The 24,738-nt window shown below is 48.5% G+C and overlaps 3 protein-coding genes across 7 annotated transcripts in view; 1 reads left to right on the top strand and 2 right to left on the bottom strand.

Annotated features, from left to right (window-relative positions):
• Nucleotides 1-1,137: 1,137 nt before the first annotated feature.
• On the bottom strand, nt 1,138-8,256 carry MAD2L1BP (MAD2L1 binding protein). The gene is made up of 3 exons (XM_004473074.5): nt 8,173-8,256; nt 7,464-7,726; nt 1,138-5,192 (listed from the first exon to the last, which is right to left on the bottom strand). The coding sequence occupies exons 1-3, from the start codon at nt 8,216-8,218 to the stop codon at nt 4,680-4,682; spliced, it is 822 nt and encodes a 273-aa protein (XP_004473131.1). The 5' UTR covers nt 8,219-8,256; the 3' UTR covers nt 1,138-4,679.
• Nucleotides 8,257-10,840: 2,584 nt separating this feature from the next.
• Nucleotides 10,841-23,394, top strand: GTPBP2 (GTP binding protein 2). 2 transcript variants are annotated; one of them, XM_058306789.2, is made up of 12 exons: nt 10,841-11,021; nt 14,673-14,699; nt 14,984-15,168; nt 15,585-15,693; nt 15,890-16,087; nt 16,388-16,562; nt 16,711-16,930; nt 17,388-17,523; nt 17,620-17,678; nt 18,284-18,455; nt 18,882-19,046; nt 19,283-23,394. In XM_058306789.2, the coding sequence occupies exons 1-12, from the start codon at nt 10,962-10,964 to the stop codon at nt 19,457-19,459; spliced, it is 1,683 nt and encodes a 560-aa protein (XP_058162772.1). In that variant the 5' UTR covers nt 10,841-10,961; the 3' UTR covers nt 19,460-23,394. The 2 variants fall into 2 exon arrangements, with proteins under 2 accessions (XP_058162772.1, XP_058162771.1); XM_058306788.2 differs by lacking the exon at nt 10,841-11,021 and adding an exon at nt 12,269-12,474.
• POLH (DNA polymerase eta) overlaps nt 20,507-24,738 on the bottom strand; it is a 58,812-nt gene continuing 54,580 nt past the window's right edge. For all 4 annotated transcript variants that reach the window (XM_004473075.5, XM_058306784.1, XM_058306786.2 and 1 more), the window contains one exon: nt 20,507-24,504. In XM_004473075.5, coding sequence (XP_004473132.1) covers nt 23,619-24,504 — 886 coding nt within the window. In that variant the 3' untranslated portion in view covers nt 20,507-23,618. The remainder of the gene's footprint in view (nt 24,505-24,738) is intronic.

Raw genomic sequence — 24,738 nt, 5'->3', positions numbered from 1 at the left:
CTGTGAAGAATTTGGAATAGTTTGAGATCCTTTCTGGCTTTAAAAGTCTGGGACTGATCAAGAGCCCCTGTAGCTCAGTGTTTGAGTGCTGGCTTTCCACATATGAGGTCTAGGGTTCAATCCCCTGCCCAGGCACCTCAAAAAAGAAAAAAAATCTGGGGTACACTAATGCAAGGTGTCAACGATGCGGGGATGGTATATGGGAATGTTGTGCTTTTTACCTGATCTGTAATCCTACAACTTTGATAATTAATTTTTTTAAAAAATTACAATAAAAAAACACATTATGCTAAGTGAAAGAAACCAGAAAAGAAAAGAAAAAAGTCTAGGATCATGGGCAATTAATCCTCCCCAAAGCAAGACTTTACCAAATCTGCTCCATTCTGTTCAGTCTTCACCCATGTCTCTTTATCCACCCCTTCATAGGACTATTCCAAATAAGTGACAAAGGGAGACCTAGGCAATGGGGCAAGGGATAGGGTCACACCTTGGGGAAGAAGGATGTGGTGAGATGTACAAAAAGGGTAACATTTATAGCCTATGCTCACTGACCTTGGCCTCCACAACTATACCTTTTAGGCACAAGTGGTAGCAACAGATGAAAGGCCGGAAACCCCACTGTGGCTGGGGCCATCTTTCCTTGGCTAGAGACTACCACATCTGCCTCTGGAGTCCCTAGCCAAAGACAAACAGATAAACAGGCTCCTTAGCCAGCTTGTTTGCAGGGAAGGAGATGTGCTTTACTGTTAGTCCTATTAATTGATCTTCTCATTTCTGGATTCCTTTGAAGAGGACCCATGAAATCAGAATGAACTGGGCTCTAATGGCAAGCCAATGGAGAAATGTTTTAAATTACCCAGTTTGTTTTGGCTGTCTAGGCATTGGTGTGAAGGCTTTTAAAATTAGTATTTGAGGGAACTGACTTAATGGGTCTTTCCTCTCTAAACAATTTATACCTTCCTAGTTCAGAAGTCCCCCATTCCCTTTAGCAGAGCCCTCGGCCTATCCCTTTCCTAAGTGGGACATAGGGCCCTGTTCCTCTTCTGTAAGATAATAGTACCAGACAGAAAAGTAGCCAAAATTCTGGTTGGTAGAATCTGTTCCAGGTGGCCACAGCACAAAAAAAGAAACAAAACCTTTTGTTTTCATTTCATTCATATTTACTTAGCACCTAATGTTACTGGCAAATTCCATGTCAGTAAGCAGAATCTGAAGTCAGAGGGCAGTCTTACAGCTTCCCAGTGCTACCACCTTTGGCAGGACAGATCCTGTTTAATTATTTCAGAGTAAAACTGTGCAGGATGTGCAGCACAGTGTAAAGCCTTCAGCCTCTGGAGCCGATGGACTGGGTTTGAATCCAGGTTTCACCACTTGGGCAGGTTATTCAACCTCCCCAAGCCTCATCAATAAAATGGATAAACAGTACATACATCACAAGGTTGTTAGGCTTAGATAATGTATGTAAAGTGCTTAAAAGATTGTATAAAATGAAATATAGGAAAGCGGATTTGGCTCAACTGATAAAGCATTCACCTACCACGTGGGAGGTCCAGGTTCAATCCCAGGACCTCCTGGCATGTGTGGTGAGCTGGCTCATGCACAGTGCTACCGCACTCAAGGAGTGCCGTGCCGTGCCGTGCAGGGGTGTCCCTCACGTAGGGGAGCCCCAAGCACATGGAGTACACCCTGTAAGGAGAGCCTCCCAGGAGTGGCGCTGCACACATGGAGAGCTGACGCAGCAAGATGACACAACAAAAAGAGACAGAGGTTCCCGGTCCTGCTGACAAGAATGCAAGTGGACAAAGAAGAACACACAGTGAATGGACACAGCAGACAATGGGGAGTGGGGGGGCAGAAATAAAAAATAAATCTTTAAAAAATAAAAATATATACTATGTTTTAGTTACTTGACCTACTTCTTCTTACCTAATTCTAAACAGTATTACTATGTACTGTTGCCCCCCCACACACACACACACCACATCTCCAATACCAGCAGATTCTGGCTTCATCTGGCTTCCATGAAATGAACAGGTGTTCTCCTTCCCCAGGAAGGACAAGTTTCAACATGGGTGTTCAGGACAGCATCAAGAAAAACCAGGATGTTTTTTAATGTAACATTTTTACAAAATCAATTTAAAAAGAAAAAAGAAAAAAGAAAAAAAAAGAAAAAAAAAAAGAAAAAAACCAGGATGGCCAAGTGCCCCCTGCCACAGGCAGGAGGGTAGGCTTTGCTTAAGGACAATATCGCCAGCGGCCACATTCAACCACAGTGGAGCCGGCCTGGGCAGAACTCCTAAAGGGACATTTGGCCGCAGGGAACTGACCCCACAGGGCAGCCCTGGAGGCCTCAGCACGGAGGTCAACTAGGCCTTGCAAAGACCCTCCCCTTTCACTTTACCAGCCCTCATTCAGCCCGGGCTCTCAGAGCCCCATTCCCCCGACACTTGCTTCTCAAGTCTGAGGGGAAGAACAGGCCTGTCCCTCGGGCCTCAGCTTCCCACATCTGGCACAAGCTATGTGTTTGAATCCATGGAGGCTTGAGAAGGACTGACAAACTCACACTCACCCAAGACACGGCTATGGCTGATGGTTTGCTAACAGGGCTGTGGTGCAAGCTCTCAGAGAGGGAAAAGTCTTGTGTTGAACACTTCCCTCCTCACCATTCTTTCAGCAAACTTGCTGATAGCTTACTGCAGACCAGGCACAGGGCCAGATTGTTACCCTAAATCACCATGGTCCCACTGAGTGGCCTGGAATTTTACCCACAGCAAAAGGGATCTCAAAGAAAAAAACAAAAAAAAAAATTTAAGATTAAAAAAAAAAAAGAAAAAAGATTAAAAAAAAAGAAAAAATTTTTAGAAATAAAAAGATTTTAAAAAAAGTGATCTCAGGGAGCAGATGTGCCTTGAACCGTTGAGTGCCCACCTCCCACATTGGAGGTCCCGGTTTGTTTCCTGGTGCCTCCTGAAAAAACAAAAACAAGCAAAACAAATGAAAAAACCAACTTGGGGACGCCAATATGGCTCAGTGGTTGAGTGCTAGCTTTCCATATACAAGGTCCCAGGTTCAATCCCTGACCCCCAGTACCTAAAAAAGTGATCTTGGCTTTGGGAAAGTTAGAGGACTCTAGCCTAGCTCTGCTATCAAACTACAGTTATTCCTTCCACATCGCCGGAGGTTAGGGGTACAGCCTTTGCTGGCCTGAAAATCCACAGGGGCAGACCCTTCACTGTCACTTTCCTGTAGGCAATCATATAAGGACTTAGCCTTTTCTGGTATGATGCCAGCATCTACCGGAATGCATTTTTATAACAATCCTGCACCCAAAAGAATGCTGCACTTTCTGTGAGCCCTTAATGCAGATTTCAGTTTACCCAAATGCTCTGCAGTTGGTGGTATGGCGGTAGCAACAAGCTTTTCGGATTTCCTTTTACTCTTGATATGCCTTAAGGTCAACTCATAAACACCATGCAAGCAGACACAGAAGAACACACAGCGAATGGACAGAGAGCAGACAATGGAGGGAGGGGGGAGAAATAAATTTAAAAAACACAAAAAACAAAAAAATACCATGATGGTAGCCAATAAGTTATTTTGCCAGAAGGAAGTATATCTAACAATTCTACTTTTTCCTTCAAGTTCACTTTCCTCTGTGTCTTGGGAACACTTTCCCAACCACTAGGAACATTACACTTAGGATCTATGATTTTAATAGAGTTTATGGCATTTATATGACACAAGATAAGAGAACTGGAAGGGCAAAGGTCACTGCAAGATCACGAGATGTCATCACGTGAGAGACTGCCATAAACACGCTTGGCATCCCCATACCAGTGCATAGAACTGCAGTTTTTTAAAAATTGTGTACATGTTATTTATGGTATTAAATAGTAAAATATTGTGTAGGTAATATTATACTTAGCAGAACATACATTTTATGCATTTCTGAGTTTTTAAACTTTTTCTGTTTTGCCTGCTGGTCTTTGCCTGTAGGCTGAGGCTTCCACAAAACTCCCCCAAAATTCCCATTTAAGTTCTTATGCCAACCCGTAATATATTAAAACCACAATGAGGTAAGTTCCCATGTGGAAGGGATAACTGGAATCAGTGACCAAGTCATTTAACTTTCCAGACTGGCCTGCGGCTGCTAAAGAGAAAGAACCACTAATAAAGCCTGGAAAGCCCTGAAGCGGAAGAGGCCAAGTAGAAAGACAAAATACTCTAGCCTCAAGCCTAGAAAGTCTCTTTAAACCAAGAGAGTTTCAGGAAAATTTAATATAAATTAATTCATCTTATAGTTAAATTCATGCGTCATACCCACATTATGTCCCTGGTAAAAATTCTGAAAGGCCACAGCGAGAAGCAGAAAAGGGCTTCCATCATGGGAGAGTCCATGGGCCCATGTCTGCTGTCCAACCCCCAAATAAATGCCTGAGCCAACGCCCCCTGCAAAGATCAATCCTGTGATTCAAAGATATATTGTTCAATGAAAATTATTCCAGCCAGCCATCCACCAATTAATCTAAGGAGGGGAGGCAGGAAGCCAGAAGACTCAAACATTCCTCCCTCCCTCCCTGAGAAGCAGCTCCCGCTCCAAGCAAGAGATGGGTGACTTGGTACCACAGGGAAGAAGATAATTTAGCCAGTGTGTTTTCACGATCATGAAGCACTCTCATTCACTCGTGGAAGCCTTTAAGCGTCACTGGGGCCTGGAACCAGATGTAATCCTCCCAGGCCACGGCTGGAATGGCAGGTCTACCGCAGGACAGGGTCACAGTCAGTTTGTGGCCCCGGCTGGGCACTCGGTAGTTGAGCTTGGGTCGAAACCAATCTTCTCCACACTCACGATGACCCTGTGCCATAATGATGGTGCCCATCAGTGGAGGAGCCTGCAGCTCACTGAAGGCGTCAGCCAGGAAAATGGCTCGGAAGAGACGGCGCAGACAAGCTGCTACGCTCAGGCTCTGGTCTCTGCTGTCGGGGGCCAGCCGAGACAAGTCAAGCTCATAGAACTCCTTGGGACTTAGGGCAGTGCCCCCGAGGAGGATCAGCACTCGTGGTACTAGTGTCCGGGAAAAGAGGCCCTCTAGGTGGCTGAGGACACTCTCCAATTCTGCCAGGGCTTGTTGGCATTTACTGCTATTTGTCTCAGCAGTGGTCCGAGGCTTTTTCCTCACCACGTCCTCCGCCTGTGAAGACAAAGAATGGTGAAAGGGAAAGATAAAGTACAGATAAGTTGATGCCCCAGCTAATGCTCTCTGAAGAATGCTTTTGGGATTTCCAGCACAATGAACTACTATAGACAAAAACAACAGATTTTGTCAGAGGACATCATGTCAAAAGGGAAAATATATTCTTTGCACAAAACCATAATTCTCTCACACTTGAAAGAGCAAAGGTAGTGTTCTGAAGCTAAAGGACACCCAGAAACAGGCAACTAAAAAATCAAGGCAATCTGGAAACATGGCAGAGGACAGCAAATTTTTGCTGTACAGGTAAAACTGATAACAGGAATGAGGATTATTTGGTCTAATAAAGGCCATTGTGGGGTTGGTCTTCCAGTTAAACATGCCAAACTGAACACAGGTTTATTTGTGCTCCCACCTTAAATGTGACTAAATGAGAGAAAAGCAGCCAAGAAAAATAAAAAGAGAGAGAAATAATTCCCAAGGGCAAAGAGAACTGAAGAATAGACAACAGTGGCCAAGAGGCAACAACAAATTTTTGGAAGACGAAAGCAGACGGAGGGAAGTGGATGTGGCTCAACTGACAGAGTGTACGTTTACCATATGGAGGGTCCAGGGTTTGATCCCCATGGCCTCCTGACCCATGTGGAGCTGGCCCATGTGCAGTGCTGCCGTGCACAAGGAGTGCCCTGCCACGCAGGGGTGTCCCCGCATAGGGGAACCCCATGAAAGGAGCATGCCCCACAAGGAGAGCCACCCTGGATGAAAAAAAGCGCAGCCTGCCCAGGAGTGGCGCCGCACACACGGATAGCTGACGTTAGCAAGATGACGCAACAAAAAAGAGATGCAGTTCCCCAGTGCAGATGGAGTTCAAAAGAGCTGAAAACCAAGTGCCAGCAGAGGGGATTCCCACAAGAAGCAAACCAATTCACTCTGCAGAAACTCAGAAAGGTTCAGGAGTTGGCTGTATCAAGCACCACAGAAAGCAAGAATGAACACAGAGGACTGGTTGAAAACCTAGGTAGACGTTGAGGCTCCCTACCAATTTTCTCCCACACCCAGACAGAAGCCCTTCTAATACTGGTGCTTGGAAAGTCCCCCAAAGGGGCCGCCAGGTTCGCACACAACCTCCTTAGAGTGAAGTCTATCAACTCACAAGTCCCAACCGTGCACACAGAACTTCCACTCAACTTCCAATTACTTTTTCTTTAATTTATTCATCAGATCCCTAATCACAGAATAAAAGCCTACAGCAAAAAGAAAGTCAGAGACCAAATCAAATGGGAAAAGGAATCTGAAAGAAACTAAGACACTAGAAGAAGTGGGAAAACTTCAAAAATACTATTATTAATATCCTCATGTAAGAGAAGTTAACACAGCCATGAAACTAGAGCAGGATGCTATTAAAAAGGAACATGGAGGGAAGCGGACTTGGCCCAGTGGTTAGGGCGTCCATCTACCACATGGGAGGCCCGCGGTTCAAACCCCGGGCCTCCTTGACCCGTGTGGAGCTGGCCCATGCGCAGTGCAGATGCACGCAAGGAGTGCCCTGCCATGCAGGGGTGTCCCCCGCGTAGGGGAGCCCCACGCACAAGGAGTACACCGTGTAAGGAGAGCCACCCAGCGCGAAAGAAAGTGCAGCCTGCCTAAGAATGGCGCCGCACACACGGAGAGCTGACACAACAAGATGACACAACAAAAAGAAACACAGATTCCCATGTCGCTGACAAGAACAGAAGTGGACAAAGAAGAAGACACAGCAAATAGAGAACAGACAACGGGGAGGGGGGGAAATAAATAAATAAATCTTTAAAAAATAAAAAATAAAAAAATGAAAAGGAGCATGGAAACAAAAAATAAAAATTTACAAAGGAACATGCAAAGATTAAGAGGTCTTAAGAAAATGATTGCCCCCCCAAAAAAGAAAAAAAAAACAGAATTGTTGGAATATAAAGTTAAGAAAGCCCTCCCAGAAAAAAAAGAACAAAAAAAACACAAAGAGATGATGATTTGGAGAGAAAAGACACTAAAATTATGTCAATTACCTAAGTCCAAATGCAACAAATAATCAGTGTTTCAGGAAAAGAAAACAAGAGAAAAAGCAGGGACGGTTAGACTACCAAAGATTAGAGTGGGGAGAAAGTGCATCACATTCCTTACAGCGCTCAGCCTGACAGGCTCTGAAGATATATTAATCCCTTTTTTTTTTCCACCTGCCTACCATCTAAGAGCCTCCACATCTTCTTACGACTTTTCCCCAAAGCCAGTACCAACCTGGGTAGTTTTTCGGTAAAAGTGCTTAAGTTGTTCGTAGGGCAGAGGGAGTTGCTGACGTTGGTACATAACATGCTTTAGAAGTTCACAGGTAAACCGACAGCAGCCTTCTTGGCTCACAGGCCCGGGAAACACCACCGGCACCAGGCAGATTCTGGGGCAAAAGGACTCGGAAGTGTTGGGAGGTCCTTGGACAGAGGCAGTCTTAAGTAGTTCCAGCTGTGGAGGGTGAGTTTCTTCCGACTTCTCGAACCACTCCAAATCTATGTAAATAGAGGGACAAGGGGGAAAAGTTAAAGATCAAAGCCAGTCTTCTCATTCCTTTAAGGCCATCATATCGGCCACCACTGCAAACGGGGAAGGAACCGCGGCGGGGAAGGATTCCAGAGGTCTCTTGGCTACAATGTGGCATTCCGAGCAGGGACTGGGCTCCGCCCAGAAAGCGGTGGGCCCTAGAGATCTGGGGAAATGACTCAAAAGAAACGGGAGTCAAGTGGGGTTCAGAAAATGCCGAGAGGAAGACTGAAGGAAGCGAACCAAGGGGAGCCAGGGCCGAGAGGGTGACGGAGACAGTGGGGCGGGACGCGGGGAAATGGGTGACAGGCGAGACAGTCCGGAGAAAGGGCCAAAGGTTAGGTGACAGGAGGGAGCGGCGGTAGGGAACAAACAGGTCCTCAAGGACTCCCAAGCCCCGGACCCCAAGCCTTACCTGCCACTGCGGCCGGGGAAAGCATTTCCGTCTCCGACGAGGCCATGACAACCTCCTCCTTCCACGCAGAGCAATTTGAATGCGCGCCCCGCGGGGCATCATGGGAAGCCCGCGCCCCCACTTCCGCCTAGGCTAGGCAGGAAGCGGGTGGTTCCGCCGTGGTCCGGAGGAGGCTGGGCCCTGGTGGGGTTTGAGCCCTATCCACCTCCCTTAACAACTTCTCCGCGCCCTTCCCCACCGTGGGAACCCAAGCGCTCTGGGCCACTACGCACTGCGTCCCAAAGGACGCCCGCCCTCACGCATCCACGCACTGCCTGTGTTCACTGTGCACCTACTTTGTGCCAGGCTCTGTCCTAGGTGCTGGAGACTCAGTGGCGAACTGCGACCTCCACGGCCTGTAGATAATCCGATGAATGTGTGTGTACAACGGCTGTGAAAGCGAACCGGGGCGCCTAACCCAAGTGGAAGGGGGGTTGGTTCTAAAGGAAGTGTGCCGAAGAAGCCGTGACGTTTAAAATAAGTTAACAGGGTAAAGAGGGTCTACTGCTCCAGGAAAAGAGCTTGGTTTATAAAGAGTAAGGATGGAGTGGACAAACAGGAGCCAAATCACGCAGCGCCTTATAGACCAGAGTTTGAACGTCATCCTGTGGGCCCCACAGTGTGGGGGGTGGGACAGCTTGGAAAGGTTTTAAGTAAATGTAATGACATTTTATAAATTTACATTTACATTTTATAAATTTAATCTTCTCACTAGCTGCAGTGTAGCGATTGGATTACAGGGATGATAAGAGACAGGGATATGAGTCGGCGGGAGAGACTCCAATTTCCAAAGTACCTGGTGAAGGAGGTCAGTCCTAAAATAGCCACAGTGGCATGGAGAGAATTGGGTGAACCCCAGAGATATTTAGGTGGATAAGATCACCCCAAGAGGGGGTGTGGAGTGAAGATGTGTAGAGCCAGGATCTTAACAATGTTTAGGGATGAGCCAGAACCTGAGACTGAGTCGCCAGAGAAGTATAAAAATAGGGAAGTGTCAAGTCATAGAAGCCAAGTAAAGGGTGTCAAAACATACTATAAAAGTACAATGATAAAGAGTGTAGTACCGTGTGCAGCTGGCCCATGCACAGTGCTGATGCGCGCAAGGAGTGCCGTGCCACGCAGGGGTGCCCCCCGCATAGCGGAGCCCCACGCACAAGGAGTGCGCCCCGTAAAGAGACCTGCCCAGCGTGAAAGAAAGTGCAGCCTGCCCAGGATTGGCGCCACACACACGGAGGGCTGACACAACAAGATGATGCAACAAAAAGAAACACAGATTCCTGGTGCCGCTGATAAGGATAGAAGCGGTCACAGAAGAACACACAGAGCAGACAACTGGAGGGGGGGGAGGAGGGAAGTGGAGATAAATAAATAAATAAATAAATCTTAAAAAGAAAAGAAAAGAAAAAGAGTGTAGTATTGGCTCAGGAACAAACAAGTCAATGAAATGAAGAGAGTCCAGAAACAGACTCTTGGATATGTGGGTCTTAGGATATTATGAAGGTCGCTTTTTCAGAGCAAGTAACTCGAGACAGTTGCCTAAAGATAAATTCCCAATGGATTAATGATGTAAACATAAAAACAAATCCTTAAAACAGCTATAAGATGGTGTTATTCACGATTGCCAAAATTTGGAAACAACCCAGGTGTCCATCAGCCAAAGAATGGATAAACTGTGGTGTATTCACACGATGGAATATTACGCAACTGTAAGAAGAAATGAAGTCATAAAGCATATGACAACATGGATGAAACTGAAGCACATTATGTTGAGTGAAGCAAACCAGACACAAAAAGACAAATACTGTGTGATTGTGTTACTATGAACCAAATATATTGCATAACATATTGTATGATTCAAAAAATTTTTAGATGTATCCAGGACATTTAATTGAGAAATATGTTTTTATTCAACTGTATTTTCTCTTTATTCTTAAACCATTGTTTATATTTTCAATTATTAAATGTACAAAATAAAGTTTAAAAAAAAGTTGGAAACAAACAAAAAGATCCATGTCAGGGAGCAGATGTGGCTCAAGCAGGTGGGCGCCTGCCTCCCACACGGGAGGTCCTGGGTTAAGTTCCCAGTGCCTCCTAAAGAAGACAAGCAGAGACAAAAGACTTCTAAAAAAAATCCACATAGAGAAGGGATTCTTAACCTTTTTTGTTCCACAGACCCCTTTGCCAGTCAGGTGAAAACCAGGGAGCCCTAACTAAGTCCATACTATACTGTTTATTATTTAATAAATATACCACACCTGCACCAACACGTCCCCACAAAAATAATGCTGTGTTTTTTAAATATAAATTCAGGCCCAGGGACCCCTGGTTAAGAACCCCTGACGTAGAGGAAGGGACAAGTGTTATCAAGCAAGTGCAGCAGGCCATGGTTATCTGGAGGGCCCAGCTGGGGGAGGCGAAGATGTTGGGGGAAGGGCCTGAGCTCTCCCTTCCACTCCCCACATTTCTTGGGATCTCTCACTAAATTCTCTGGTCTCACTCTCCAAGCAGCATTTGCCCTGGTGGGGATGAGCCTACGGATAGGGTTGACCTCTGCAGCACAGCCCTTCCCTCAGCTGCACAGGGTTGAAAAGAGAGAAGTCACTTGATGTGCTTTCAACCATTGAAGACCCACATCACTGGCTGGGTCTGCTAGGTCCTTTTACAGATTTCGGCCCGTTCGCTCTCACTGCTCCAGGGGACTTCTTCCATGCCGACAGCACCTACATGATTAGCTGCCTGCCTCCCTCCTTATGGCCGTGTGGGGAGCCATGGATTCCACCAAGTGTGAACCCCTGCAGGGATCACCAGAGGTAAGCCCACCGATGGTGCGTCGGAGGGAAGAGTTGCTGTTGTGTATGACACCTCACTGTTTGAGAAGGAGGGGGAAGTGGTTACATAGTGTGTGGTGACTCATGAGACAACCATGGAGCTGAGAATTGAACCCTGGCGTCCTGACTCCCAGCCCAGCAACGCTGCTTCTCGACCCTGCCTTTCTGGTGACTGGCTTCTGTCTCTGTGCTTTCTGTTTGTTGACTGCAAGAGTCCTGGAAAAGCAGGAGAGGAAGAGACAGCTGGTAAAGAACGCCAGCAGTCAACAGTGACCTGGGGCCCTTGGCCAAGTTTCTATTCCCGGCCACTTCCCCCCGCCCTCACTCAGGGTGATGTAACTGGAACCCCAGCCCCGCCCCAAGTAGAGGCCAGCCTATAGCCCTGACTGTTGTAAAACTAAACTCGGTTCTCCCGGATTGGTTCTGCTGAAAAAGAAAGGGGGGCGGGAGGAGAGCCCGGAGAATGGTCGCTGCAGGTGTCCTCGTAGCCCTCAGGCATTAGGGTTGGTTTATGGATTCCGGCCTCCTGCCGGGGCCAACGCGGTGCCTCGGGCTGCTGAAACCATCCCCCGGACGGTGCCAGCCCTGGTAATAAAGCAGTGACTACTGTCTCAGGGTGGCATAATCATCGCAACAATAATAGCCGTAATTAGGCCCATCGCCATCCGCCCCCGCCCTGGCATTCTCCCTGACTCACCCCGACAGCACGCCGGCCATCGGGGGGTCAGCAGGCTGCGGGGACTAGCCTCCCTGAATTCTGCCGCTCTCCAGGCCGGAAACCTATTGTCTGGGGTCCGCGTAAAGGGGCCAGACCTAGGGCAGGCCACCGCCGACCGGTCTAAATTTCTCGTAAGGCTCTAGCCAAAGAGCCCCGCTCAGAGGGCGGGCCTGGGAGCCAGACTACACCTCCCTCAGGCCCCTGCGCGCCGAGGCGCGCTCCTCGCCTGTGCTCCCCGCCCTCGCGGCGAAGCAGTCCGCGGCTCCTCGCGCCGCGATGTCTCCTGGGAGCTGTAGGGCAGCGGCAAGTGCTTCTGAGCGAGGTTCCAGGCTTGAAGACTCTTTATCCCGTGGTGCCCCGCGGCTGTTTCTGACGCGCCCCGGGGGCCAGGGGAGGGCTGTGGAGGCGTGGCCTGCGCGAAGCCACACCCCGCGCCCCGGCTGCTCCGACGCGGCAGTGGCCGTAGAGGCGGCGGCGGCGGCAGCGGCGGCGGGGGGGAGGGGCCGGGTGGGGGGCTGGCGGCGGCGGCGGATGGACTCGAGGGTATCGGAGCTGTTCGGCGGCTGCTGCCGGCCCGGCGGGGGCCCGGGCGTGGGCGGAACCCTCAAGGCCAGGGGGCCCGGCGGCAGCAGCGGCTGCGGGGGCCCGAAGGGGAAGAAGAAGAACGGAAGGAACAGAGGGGGCAAAGCCAACAACCCTCCGTACCTGCCCCCCGAGGTGAGCACCTGGGAAGTGGCGGGAGGAGAGGAAACCACTCCTTCCGGTGTCAAGACCCCAGAGGAGAGGGGAGGGGAGACCCTTCCTTCCGGTCCCGGGACCCTAGGGAGGAGGGACCGAGAGGCCGGACCTCTCCCCCAGTGCAAGGACTCCAGGCAGGAAAAATGGGGAGGGAGGACCCCTTCCTTCTGATCTAGATACCTCCAGGAGAAGCAGGGCAAAGGGATCCCACCCCCCATCCCCTTGACAAGAGCAGAGTAGAACGCCCTGGCCCCCTCCCGGCACTGCGACAGAGGAAGGGGGCTGCATTCTGGGATGAGGAGCAGGCAGATTAGCCACCACTGTTTCCAAACTTGTTCCACACAGAGGAGGGGAGTACCCGGGAAAAGAGCAATAGGTTTCCTCCCTCCCCCTCCCCCCATTCCATACTACCAGAGGAACTGTGAGAGTTCCCTTGCCCTTTGCCTAACCAAGGATGGGGTGGGGACAAAGAAGAGCGCCTCCACACATCTGCCGTCCACCCTGAGACAGAGAATAACTGCCACCTTATCCCTTGTAGGAAAGGAAGACCCCGGAGAAGAGCCCCTAACCAGCTCTCAGGCATTAGCAGGCATCAGAATTACTTGGATTGCTGGGTCCCACCTTTAGGATTTCTGATTTAGTAGGTCAGAGTGGGCCTAAGAACTTGGATTGCTTACAAATTCCCAGGTGATGCTGATGCCTGTGGTCCTGGAGCACACTTTAAGAACCTTGGCCTAGACCATCATCCTTGTATTTTCTGAAGCCACCCACCCTGTTCAACGTCCCCAGCAAAATGCTAAGAAGGTTTCTGGAGGGTCTTGGTTAATAGGAAAAGATCTCTCTTACCCTCCATGAGATGGAGGTTGTCTGTGAACACCTGTTAGGGCTTGGGAGCCAGAGGGCTGAGAAGGGATAGAATGATGACAGAAAAAGTAGAGGAAAACTAAAATGGCCTGGGAACAGTGGTGTACATATGCAGGACGGACAGAAAAGATAAATCCATGGAGACAGAAAGTAGATTAATGGTTGCCTGGGTCTGAGCAAGTGGGAAATGAGTGACTGTTAATGGGTATGGGGTTTCTTTTGGAGGTGATGAAAATGTTGTGGAATTAGATAGTGGTGATGGTTGTACAACCTTGTGACTATACTAAAAACCATTGAATCCTATACTTTAAAAGGGTGAATTTTATGATATGTGAATTATATCTCAGTTTTTCAAAAAGTCCCCTCCGCCTCAGAAAGAAAGAAAAGAAATGCAGAGTAGAGGCAAGGATCTGGCCCTAAAACAGAGGTCAAGCACAGAAAGAAGTGTTCAGACTTTCCTCCTGGCCTGTGGGGTCATTCTCCTTTGAATTGTAGGATCTTGGAGAAGAAGGAGGTTTCTGGTCATAAACTCCAACCCTTTCCCCCTTCACCTCACCCCAAATCTCCTTGCATCCAAGAGGGGAAGGCTCAGGCAACGAGATGCTGTGCCCTATCATCTGATTTAGGGAGGAGGTGGAAGAGATTGTAGGGTGGATTCAGGATTTTACCTCAACAGAGGCATAAGATTAGGGGGCAGGAGGTGAAACCACAGTGTGTCTGGTTTATGGAGACTCCCCTTCATGATGCTTTCTGAGTTTCTTCTGTTCATCTCAGCCCCAACCTTGGAGCCCTTGCTCCTCTCTCGCCTGGGCTCTGTCTCATTGAACTTGTAGTGACCAGTCCTGAGCTACCCCTTGGCCCTGGGCCAGAATCTTTTGCAGCCTCTTGCACTTATCTTGATGACATCAGCCAAGAGGGGTGGGCAGGAAGGAAGTGATGTCTCCTAGACCAGTCGTAAAGAAGGGCCTCGGTAGCCTGGGCACAGAAGAGACGTAGACCCCTTTGGAAAGCAGTTTGAGGCCATGGGAAGAAGAAAGGGGTGATGTTGGATCTGGGAAGAACGTGCTGCCAGTGGTCAAAGAAAGGAGGAACTTGGGGTTCTGTTATGTCCTTAGAGGCCTTTCCCTCAGAGAAGCCTCACTGGGGCTGAGCAGAGGGCTTGTCTGCCACTGGCCTTTGGCAGGCACTCACTTGGACAGGTGCCATTGGGTCTTCTTGCAGTCTCTCATCACTGCCTGGGCCCCAGGGAATCAGAGGGCAGTGGGGGTTGGGGTCTAGATGGGCTGTGGTAACTGCTACCTGTTTCTTTCCAGGCTGAAGATGGAAACATCGAATATAAAGTGAGTCTTAAGCTGGGAGTTGGGGTAGGTTGTCCTTGCCAGTACGGGATGATTTCTCTGAGATCCTTCCAAAGTTCACGATCTGAGCACTTTAGGGGCAAAGTTCAGGGAAGGGTTCTGTACCCGACTATTGGAGGGACACTCATTGTTAGAGGGGTTCAGGGACAAGAAGATTTTAGTGAGAAGGAAAGATCCTGGTCCTTTAACAGGACAAGTGGGGAGCACATGGGTTTGGGAGGAGCATTTCTGATTTTTTCTCCTCATGATTCCCCACCTGCCCCAAGCTGAAGCTGGTGAATCCATCCCAGTACCGCTTTGAGCACCTGGTGACACAGATGAAATGGCGGCTCCAGGAAGGCCGTGGTGAGGCTGTCTACCAGATTGGGGTAGAGGACAACGGGCTGCTGGTGGGGCTGGCTGAGGAGGAGATGCGGGCCTCCCTCAAGACCCTGCACCGTATGGCAGAGAAGTATGCTTCCCTTTCCCCCTCGGTTCTCCTTTACCTGTCTCTGGGGAGGACCCAGGCATCCCCAGTCTCCAGTGGCCCAAGGGACCAAAGTGGGACATTCCTTTTGCTGCCTTCTTTTGGCAAAGGGCTGAAGTGAAGAGTGTTCGTATCCCAGGCTCTATCTCATTGGACCTAAGCTTTCTTACCCCTTGATTTGATTTTTGTTTGTTTTGTTTTTAACCTTTTAAAGGGAGCTGAGGCTCCGGGATGGATTGGGCTGGCGTGGGGTGTGGGGGCGGGGGTGCACCAAGGGATTTGGGAAGTAAAGTAGGGTGTTGCTGGGAGCTCTGGGGGGTACAGGAAGGCCAGCGGCCCAGAGCTAACTGGAATGAGAGGACTCCAGGTGAGGTATGGCAGCTGTGGCCTTGCTCTTACAGGGTAGGGGCAGACATCACCGTTCTCCGGGAGCGAGAGGTGGATTATGACAGCGACATGCCCCGGAAGATCACTGAGGTGCTGGTACGAAAGGTCCCTGACAACCAACAGGTGAAGCCCACGCCCTTCCCTGCCCCCACGCCCACACTCCCCGGGAGGGCCCTGTGGTAACAGACTCTCCCCTGGCCTGGGATCCGGGGGGTGTCCAGGCCATCACTTGCTCCCCAGGGAGCGTCGCTCCTCTTGCCGCCCTTCAGTGGACAGAGGTGAGGGTGTGGAGCTCTCATCCTTGGCAATTCGTCCACAGTTCCTAGACCTCCGTGTGGCCGTCCTGGGGAATGTGGACTCAGGGAAGTCTACTCTGCTTGGAGTCCTGACCCAGGGAGAGCTGGACAATGGGCGGGGCCGAGCCCGGCTCAACCTTTTCCGCCACCTGCATGAGATTCAGTCTGGCCGAACCTCCAGCATCAGCTTCGAGATCCTGGGCTTTAACAGCAAGGGAGAGGTGCATGCCATCACTGGGACCCAGTGGGCCAGACTCTGAGGATGGGATGGAAGCGGTGAAGGACAGAGGCCGGGGCAGAGTGTGGAGACTTTTTGGAGTAGTGTAGATGAAGGCCCTGAGGGGACTGTGAACAAGCTGTGTCCCACTTAGAAAACAGATGGGGAATCACCTAAAAAGAAATCAGAAATGGGGCTCAGGGCTAAAAGGCAGGGTCTCCCAGGGACTGGTTTAGATTCTGGCAACTCTTGACGGGTTGGGGAGGCTGGCAGTGGGCACTGAGAGCCCTGGGCTCTGGGCCAGGTGGTGAATTACAGCGACTCACGGACAGCTGAAGAGATCTGTGAGAGCAGCTCCAAGATGATCACCTTCATCGACCTGGCAGGCCACCACAAGTACTTGCACACCACCATCTTTGGCCTCACCTCATACTGCCCTGACTGTGCCCTGCTCCTTGTCAGTGCCAACACTGGGATTGGTACGAGGCCTTGGGGCAGGGACGGGGCTGGGGAGGGGAGGTGCTGATTCTTTCCTACCCTGGGAGACAGACCAACTCTCCTCTTCTTCCCTCTCCTCCTCCTGCCTTCTCACTCTCTGCTGCTGCCTGCCTGCCTTCCGTGAGGCAGCTGGGACCACGAGGGAACATCTGGGGCTGGCCCTGGCCCTGAAAGTGCCCTTCTTCGTCGTGGTCAGCAAGGTGGATCTGTGTGCCAAGACCACAGTGGAGAGGACAGTACGCCAGCTGGAGCGGGTCCTCAAGCAGCCTGGCTGCCACAAGGTCCCCATGCTGGTCACTTCTGAGGACGATGCTGTCACTGCTGCCCAGCAGTTTGCCCAGTCACCCAAGTAAGCCTGCCTGACCCCAGAGCCCTGATCCACAGGGAAGGCTGCCACAAGGGCTCAGTGCCCAGGAGTGCAGCATTCCATCCCCAGAGTGAGACCAGCTTGGGCTCAGTTCTGATTGGGATGACAGGAGAGAGTGTTTGTGGAGATGCTTGACCTCCCCCATCCCTCATCCCCCATCCCGTCCCTCACTTTGAGCCAGTTTGAGCTTTGCTATGCCCTGGAACCCAGGGAAGGAAGTGATACCCCAGGTATTCGCCACCTCCTTTGCACTCTGGGATGGACTTTTTGTGTCACGTTCCTTGGCTGGCTCACAGCAAGAGGGCCCAAAGCTCAGGGGCAGAGTAGCAGGTAAGAGAGAGGGCTCCCCATCCATCCATGAGTAGCTTGCTTTCCAGTGTATAGGGCTCTACCTCCTGGTGGGACTTGCCTCATCTCTGTTCCACACCTCCTTCTGCAGTGTCACCCCTATCTTCACACTATCCAGTGTGTCTGGAGAGAGTCTGGACCTGCTCAAAGTCTTTCTGAACATCCTACCACCACTCACCAACAGTAAAGAGCAGGAGGAACTCATGCAGCAACTGACAGAGTTCCAGGTAGTAGGCTGTTTGATAATAAGCAGTGGGTTGGGGAACAGGGAGGAGCTGGTTCTGACAAGCCGAGTCTATTGATGGAATCTTCTTTGGCTTCAGGTGGATGAAATTTACACAGTGCCAGAGGTGGGGACTGTTGTTGGAGGGACCCTTTCCAGGTGAATTGCCTTGCTTGCCTCCCATCCCCCTCAGCCCTCACATCCCCATACACATGAAGACATGGCCCAGAGGAGACCCTGGAATTGATCAGGGCCCGTCTAAAGGATGCACGTATTTGCACGTTAGGCTTTCACTATCAGAAGAGCTGAAGAAAGTTACTTTATTGGCTTATGAAACAGTATTGCTGCTTTTTGGGAATCTTGAGGCCCCTGAGGAGTAGTGTGGGTCTTGGGCCCCAGGAAGAAAGCTGGAGTGTACTCAACTGACTTGACTCAAAAGTGGAGAGATGAAAGGTTCCTTAAGACTCTTTCCAAAACAGAGGATGAAGCCCAAGGGGATAATTTGGTCCTTCAGGGATCAAGTCTTACGTGTTGTCAAACCAGCAGGTACCTGTCTGTCTTTCCTGGTATTAGCCTTCAGAGTCTGAACCTCTGGACTGAGCAAGGCAGTCATCCCCCCTGCCTGCAAGTCTTGAGTTTAGGATCCCTTTCCTCCATCTAAGGGATCAGCCTCAGATGGAAAGGAGTGCTCTAGGTGACCCTAAGGCAGAGAAGTAGGCAGGATGCCCTAGCTGACACTGTGCCACCTGCCCTCTGGGCTGCAGTGGTATTTGCCGTGAGGGGGACCAGCTGGTGGTGGGCCCCACGGATGATGGCTGCTTCCTGGAGCTGAGAGTATGCAGCATCCAGCGCAACCGCTCTGCCTGTCGTGTGCTCCGAGCTGGTCAGGCTGCTACGTTGGCCCTTGGGGACTTTGACCGCGCACTCCTTCGCAAGGTGAGGTGGGTGTGTGGGTGTGTGGGTTGGAGAGCCAGTGGGAGACTGGCTACTGAAATGAGTACTTGTCTCGGTGCTTCAGAGAAACTCAAAAGCAACATGGTCTCTGACCCAAGAAACTTATGGTCTGCTTACACAGACTATCTATGAAAAAGGCTTAGAATACTTATAAAGCAGCACATCACTAAATTACTGTGGTACAAACTGAGTGTCCAGTACCAAGTATTAGAAGGGTTAGAGGACATGGGAGGGGGGTGAGGGAACACTTCCCTATAAGGAGAATTTTGAGTATTTTCTCCTGAGATCTTTGTGTTTGGAGTCTTAGTGGCACAAGAAATTCAGGAGTTGTGAAAAGATGTGGGTAGCTGGGGAGGGCGTCTAATGCTAGGTCTGTCCTTCCTGGGTCTGGGGGCTGTGCCTCCCCAGGGCATGGTGATGGTGAGCCCCGAGATGAATCCCACCATCTGCTCAGTGTTCGAGGCAGAAATAGTACTACTGTTCCACGCCACCACCTTCCGGCGAGGTTTCCAGGTGACAGTCCACGTGGGCAACGTACGTCAGACTGCAGTGGTGGAAAAGATCCACGCCAAGGTGAGAGGGACCCAGCCATTCCCCTATTTCTCTGGGAATAAGTCAGAATTTTGTCTCCAGAAAAAAGGGAGGCCTAAGCCCAGAGTTGCAGAGAGCTCCCCGATCACACAAACGGAACATAGCCCCACTGAGGGTGGGTGCGAGGCCAGTAGGCCCCAGGAGGGTGGAGAGCCAAAGCTGGTAGAGTATAGGGTGGGAGGCACTGGCCAGGGCCTGTAACCACCTATCTGCTGCAGGACAAGCTGCGGACAGGGGAGAAGGCAGTGGTACGTTTCCGCTTCCTGAAACACCCAGAGTACCTGAAGGTGGGCGCCAAGCTGCTGTTCCGAGAGGGTGTCACCAAGGGCATCGGCCACGTCACTGATGTGCAAGCCATTGCAGCAGGAGAGGCCCAAGCCAACATGGGCTTCTGAGCTCCCCCAGGCCAGGACAGCTCTATTGCTGTCCCTTCAATATATAAGGTGACTTCCGGCCATGCTGCCCTTCGTTGGCGGCTGTGTGTGTTAATAGGCTAGGGAGACATGGGTGCTCTGCCACTTGCTCTCTGCCACCTTACTGGAGAGGTGCCAAGCTTGATGTGGCCAGGGGAGGGGCAGTGCTGAGGGAGAAGAAAGGAGAATTCAGGGTAATCCTCAGCAGCCGTGTGCCCACCTGGTTGGCTCATCAACCTTGACAACCCTGTGGCCTGTCTACTGGAGACCTAACCATGGCCACCTTGGCGCCACTATCAGGACTGGGCATGATCTACCGGTGTGGTCCCTGCACTTCAGGAATTGTCACAACTGAGGGTGGCCCTTGAAAGCACTGCTTTTTTCTATACCTCAAGGCCATGTAAGTTGCCCATCTTTACTTGACTGTGGACAAAAGACATCTGCTTCTGGCTACCTGGTGGCCCAGGGTCTGAAGAAATAGCACAGGGACAGTGAATGGCCACGCTCCCACCCTGTGCTGAGGCCTGAGGCCTTTTCCTCAGCTTTATCCCCTTGCCTTTCCTCATGTGAGGGCCGTTTCCCCAGTTCGTCCTCTCACAGGCCCCACAGGTGCTATGTGTTGTGCTGGCCCAGGTGTGGGGCTACCAAGCTAAGGCTTGGCACAGTGAAGGCCAGCTGCATGTCAGTCTTGTCCCTTCCTCTGCAGCAATCTGTTGGTTTTAATGCTCGGTCAAATATTATGTTTTACTTTCCCAGATTGATGATTGGGGATCTGACAAGTAGTTCCCTGACCTTCCACCCTACCACTTCCACCCTGCTCCCACAAAGTCCTCTTGTTTTAGTAATTTGCAGTGACTATCCTCTTCCCTCTGTTGTAGGGAACCAGGAGGAAAAGGAGAGCTGTTGCCATATTCCTACTTTTGGATATGGACTCCCTCCTTTCCCTTTATTAAGTGTCCTGGGTTCCCATGGACTCAGGGATTTGTTGGTTGAGGTTTCTCTGTATATATACACACACACATATATATATATTGTACAGAATAAAAATGTTTTATTGGACATAATGTGCTTATGCTTAAGAGAGCTCAACCTCCAGAGATAGATTCCTCTCCAAGATTAGAGAGAAGTAAAACCGCAACACTGCTGACTCCTGAATGGGAAAGGAACCTGGAACCCCTCAGTTATCTCATCTACCATTCTTCTATCCCTCTTCCCTAGAAAAGATCAATGTTCCATTATCATAACAAAGTAAGCTGGTCTGTTTTGCATAGTGGTTTGAGTAACAGAGTAGAAAGTGAAGCTTAGACCTTTTCAACTGAAATAGGTAGTTACCCTACATTCGAGGAGCTGGCTACTTGCTATTGGTCAGTGGTATGAAGCCCTCCACTGTGCCCTAAAACTAATGCTGTTTGAAATTTTTTCTTAAACCATACATCCTTTTTATTGTTTGGAAATTTTGATATTAGAGTGCTACCTGCTTAGTGAAAAATAGAATTTAGAGACAAATCTGTCCCTTCGTGCTTTCCCTTAGCAATGGAAAGTAGCCAGGAGTAAGGTTTATATACCATAACTGGATTATTGGAGCTCCTTGGGCCACCTGGCCAAATCTTAGTCCCTCTTCCTGTTTGAGGTCAGAGTACTTGATTAGTATCAATACTATATTTTATGGGCAGAGAAATAGGGCTCAAATCAAATGCAAAAAGGGGAGGCAGAGTGACTTGTGAGCACTGGGTTTGGCAAAAGAAATTTAATGATAAATGGAGCCCAAGATCTCATGTAGCATTCTGCCTCCAGGGTATTAAGTGGTAGTTGTTTCCCTCCCACTTGGGCTCAGCTGCCTTTTTTTTTGTTGTTTTTTTGAGGTACTGTGGTTAGGAATTGAACCCGGGACCTCGTATTGGGAAGCCGGCACTCAACCACTAAGCCACACTGGCAGCCCTGAGTTGGTTATTTTGTCTGTTTGCTTGTTGTTTAAGAGGCACTGGGAACCAAACCCGGAACCTCTCAGGTGCTAAGCAGGTGCTCGACTGCTTAAGCTACATCTGCTTCCCAACACTGTCCTTTTAATGTCTTTTTGCTGTCCCCTCCACAGACTGGAACGTTGAACTATATTCATCACCCACCAGCCAACATCTCATCTCCTTCCCTTACATATTACCAATTCCAGTGTAACCTAGGTTTCTACTACATTGCTTTTCTATATGATGCTTCATTCTAGGCACATGAGTAGAAAGACTACAGAAGCCTGTCAGTCCAGCTGTTTAAAAGATCTATTCAGCTTGATCTGTACAGCAGCCAAAAGAAATGCTTCACGGTTTTTCTTGTTTTAAATAACTTATCTTTTCCTAGGGTTAAGAAAATGGAAACTGAAAAATCAACATATACTTAATAAGGCATCTCTGGGAACTAGGGAGTCACATTTCCACATTTATAAAACATTTAGGAGGATAAAAAGGTGTATAAGACAGGCCACCAAGGATTACATACATTATTGTTTCAGTTCTGGTAATCAGATGTAAAATTTTTCACTGTATGCATTCACCCCGTGAATTTCAGGTACCTATTATGTACAAGACACCATGAATTTTTGCCTTCAAGAAACTACAAATCCAACAGGGAAAAGGCCAGGTACACATTGAATACTGTCTTTTATTAGGTATTTATAATTACCACAAAACTGGGAAATATGTTTTGAGAAAGAAAATTTCCTATTATACACAGTACCATTTTCCCCCTTCTTCAACCTAAATACAGAACTCCCAATTTATTAATAAGCTAAAAAGTAGAGGGTGGGAAGGGGATATATACACCATTCTCCCTCCTCACCTTCTCAGTTCATCTTTGATTGGGTTCTCTGCACAATTCTAGCTTTCCCATACGATGTCAGAAAAGGCAAAAGAACTGAATGCACTACTATACATGTTGGATCACTAAAAAAAAAAGCTACAATAATGAATTAAAAATAACATAATAATCAATTTAAAATCCTAAGTTTACAGTTTAATAGGAAAGAGATGAAAAGACCCAAGCATTTACCTCTTAAATTTGTGCTTTAGGGTTTAGGAAATGTCTTTGCCTTCTATAAAGCTGATCTTTTGTATCTTCTAGATTAGTACTTCTCAAACTTTAAAAATGTATACTAATTGCCAAAGGAATCTTGTTAATATACAGACTCTGACTCAGTAGGGGTGGGGGTCAGGTCAGGCTGAGACTATTCTTAACATGTTCCTTCGTGATGCTGATGCTGCTGTTCCTCAGATCACACTTGCAGCAAGATTATAGAGATCTAGCTTTGAGCATGGCTTATCCAATCTAAACAGGCCCTGAACTGGTCTAGTAGCAATTTCATTCTACATGAAAAAACAAAATAGGTAAAAGGGCCAATGGCTAAGTATGAAATTCAGTATTTAGGTAGCTTTTGTGTACAGAGCCCTGCCCTAAACTAGTTATTGTATCACATTAGAGTTTCAAGTCTTCACATTTTCCAACTGAAAATGTGGAATTTTGTGTCAAAGCATTACCTGAATTGTTAAATTTTTTTGTAAAACCTTAGTTCCTTCTCTATGCCTACTTTAAGATAGGTACTTTAAATCTATTTCTTCTAATTTTCAATAATCTTTAAGGTAGTAACTCAAGTTTACAAATGAGGGAAGTGACCTGTTCAAGGCCATACAGTAAAAGGCACAGCCAGGTTTGGAACCAGGTCTCTTAGGCGTCAAGGCTCATTTACTGTATGATACTGCTTCCCTGAACTCTATTTTTTTTCTTTTTAAAAAAGTTTTTCCATAGTATGTCCATCCATTTAATTTGTTCTTTGATATCTCTTAAACCTAAGTACTTGGAAGTTTTAATAATAGATATTGAATTTTTAAAAAATGTCCCCTCTAATAATAAACTCCAAAGTTTAAAAATTCAAAGCATCTGTATGTATCTCTGGAAGGTGGATTTTTACATCTCTGTTAGCAGTGGGATGAGAATCCATGCCTGTGAAGAGATGGGAGCTTCAACCCAGCACCTAACTGGATTATTTTCCTTATTAAAATTTTCATAAAGTTATGGGTATCCTTGAGAAGTGGTCATATTTCCATCTTTCAAGTTACAGATAAAATATTAAAATTGCTTAGCAAACTGGAGGGCAGCACTAATGTGTTAAAGGCTTAAAAAATGATTCCAATGTCTGCATACCCTCAAGCTTAGGGCGTTTATTACTAGAGGCCGAAGGGCTCCTGGGATTTCTCTTGCCTTGAGGAGAAATGGCCGAAACAACCTGGGGATTTGAGGAGTGGGGCTGCAAAAAGGATTTCTGCAACTCCAATGCAAAATGATAGTCCGTGTGTTCTGGCATCTCCCACACTGGAACCAGGGAGCCACACTTCTCACAAGGTACTTGGTCCTCAGCATCCAGAAGACTCGGAGTAGTACTAGGTGCCTTTTGAGCCACTTCCAGAGCAGACTTGGAGAATAAAGCAGCTAGTCTGTTTGGGCTGCTCTGGGCCAAATCCATCTCTGCAGAAGTTGCTTTTGACAATTCTGGTTTTAACACCTCTTCACAAGCAGTGGTACAATCTGTATACTCTGTCAGAAAATGTTTTGGTAACTTTTTAGGGCTGGACCATAGATTTTGTGGAGGATGATTAAGCTGTTTCTTCTTTAGGGCTTCCAGAGTTTTCTGCTTAAAGAAGGGCTCTGTTCCTGTAGTATGACTGGCTTGGAAAGGCAGTGAGGGCTTGGATGGTGAATTGGTTACTGGGGCCTGGGTAGTGATGGTAAGAGATGAAAAGGAAGCTTCTTTTACTTTCTGCTTTTCTGCAGCCTTTTGAAAGAATGACTCCAGAGAACTGGTTGCTTTCTTAGTGGCTGTTACTACTGGGCCACTTCCCTGTGTCTTAGCTTCTGAACTGGTAACTGGCACCTTTGGCAAAGAACATTGGTCACCATTTAAGAAAATGGTGATATCTGTGCAAGATGGAGGGGCGGAGGCAGAAAATTTGGTAGCAGAGAGGAAAAGCATTGTGAGGGGAGGGGACCTATAATAGAAAGGAACAAGATTAGCAACAGGTCACTATTTCAGAACATAGGACAGATACAATTCATAAATGCCTGGGGTTCTGGTTCTGCCATAAGAGGAAATTATTACCTGCCATAGTGGTTCTCAAATTTTGGTACATATCAGATTAATACAGATTCAACAAACCTGGGAAGAGCAGAGAATCTGTATTTCTAACAAGTTGATGCTGACGGTCTGAGACCACAGTTTGAGA

This window comes from Dasypus novemcinctus, chromosome 11, assembly GCF_030445035.2.
Source record: "Dasypus novemcinctus isolate mDasNov1 chromosome 11, mDasNov1.1.hap2, whole genome shotgun sequence".
NCBI lineage: Eukaryota > Metazoa > Chordata > Mammalia > Cingulata > Dasypodidae > Dasypus > Dasypus novemcinctus.
The sequence above is the reverse complement of the archived record's forward strand: the minus strand, read 5'-3'. Positions and strand labels throughout refer to the sequence as shown.

What these genes read in the sequence shown, in the direction of transcription:
- MAD2L1BP (XM_004473074.5), bottom strand. Translation starts at nt 8,218, where the DNA reads ATGGCCTCGTCGGAGACGGAAATGCTTTCCCCGGCCGCAGTGGCAG. An exon ending in TTCCCCGGCCGCAGTGGCAG is followed by an intron (nt 7,727 to 8,172) that starts GTAAGGCTTGGG and finishes CTATTTACATAG; the next exon opens with ATTTGGAGTGGTTCGAGAAG. An exon ending in TTTACCGAAAAACTACCCAG is followed by an intron (nt 5,193 to 7,463) that starts GTTGGTACTGGC and finishes TTGTCTTCACAG; the next exon opens with GCGGAGGACGTGGTGAGGAA.
- GTPBP2 (XM_058306788.2), top strand. Translation starts at nt 12,289, where the DNA reads ATGGACTCGAGGGTATCGGAGCTGTTCGGCGGCTGCTGCCGGCCCGGC. An exon ending in CAGTGCCAACACTGGGATTG is followed by an intron (nt 16,563 to 16,710) that starts GTACGAGGCCTT and finishes TCCGTGAGGCAG; the next exon opens with CTGGGACCACGAGGGAACAT. An exon ending in ACCGCGCACTCCTTCGCAAG is followed by an intron (nt 18,456 to 18,881) that starts GTGAGGTGGGTG and finishes GTGCCTCCCCAG; the next exon opens with GGCATGGTGATGGTGAGCCC.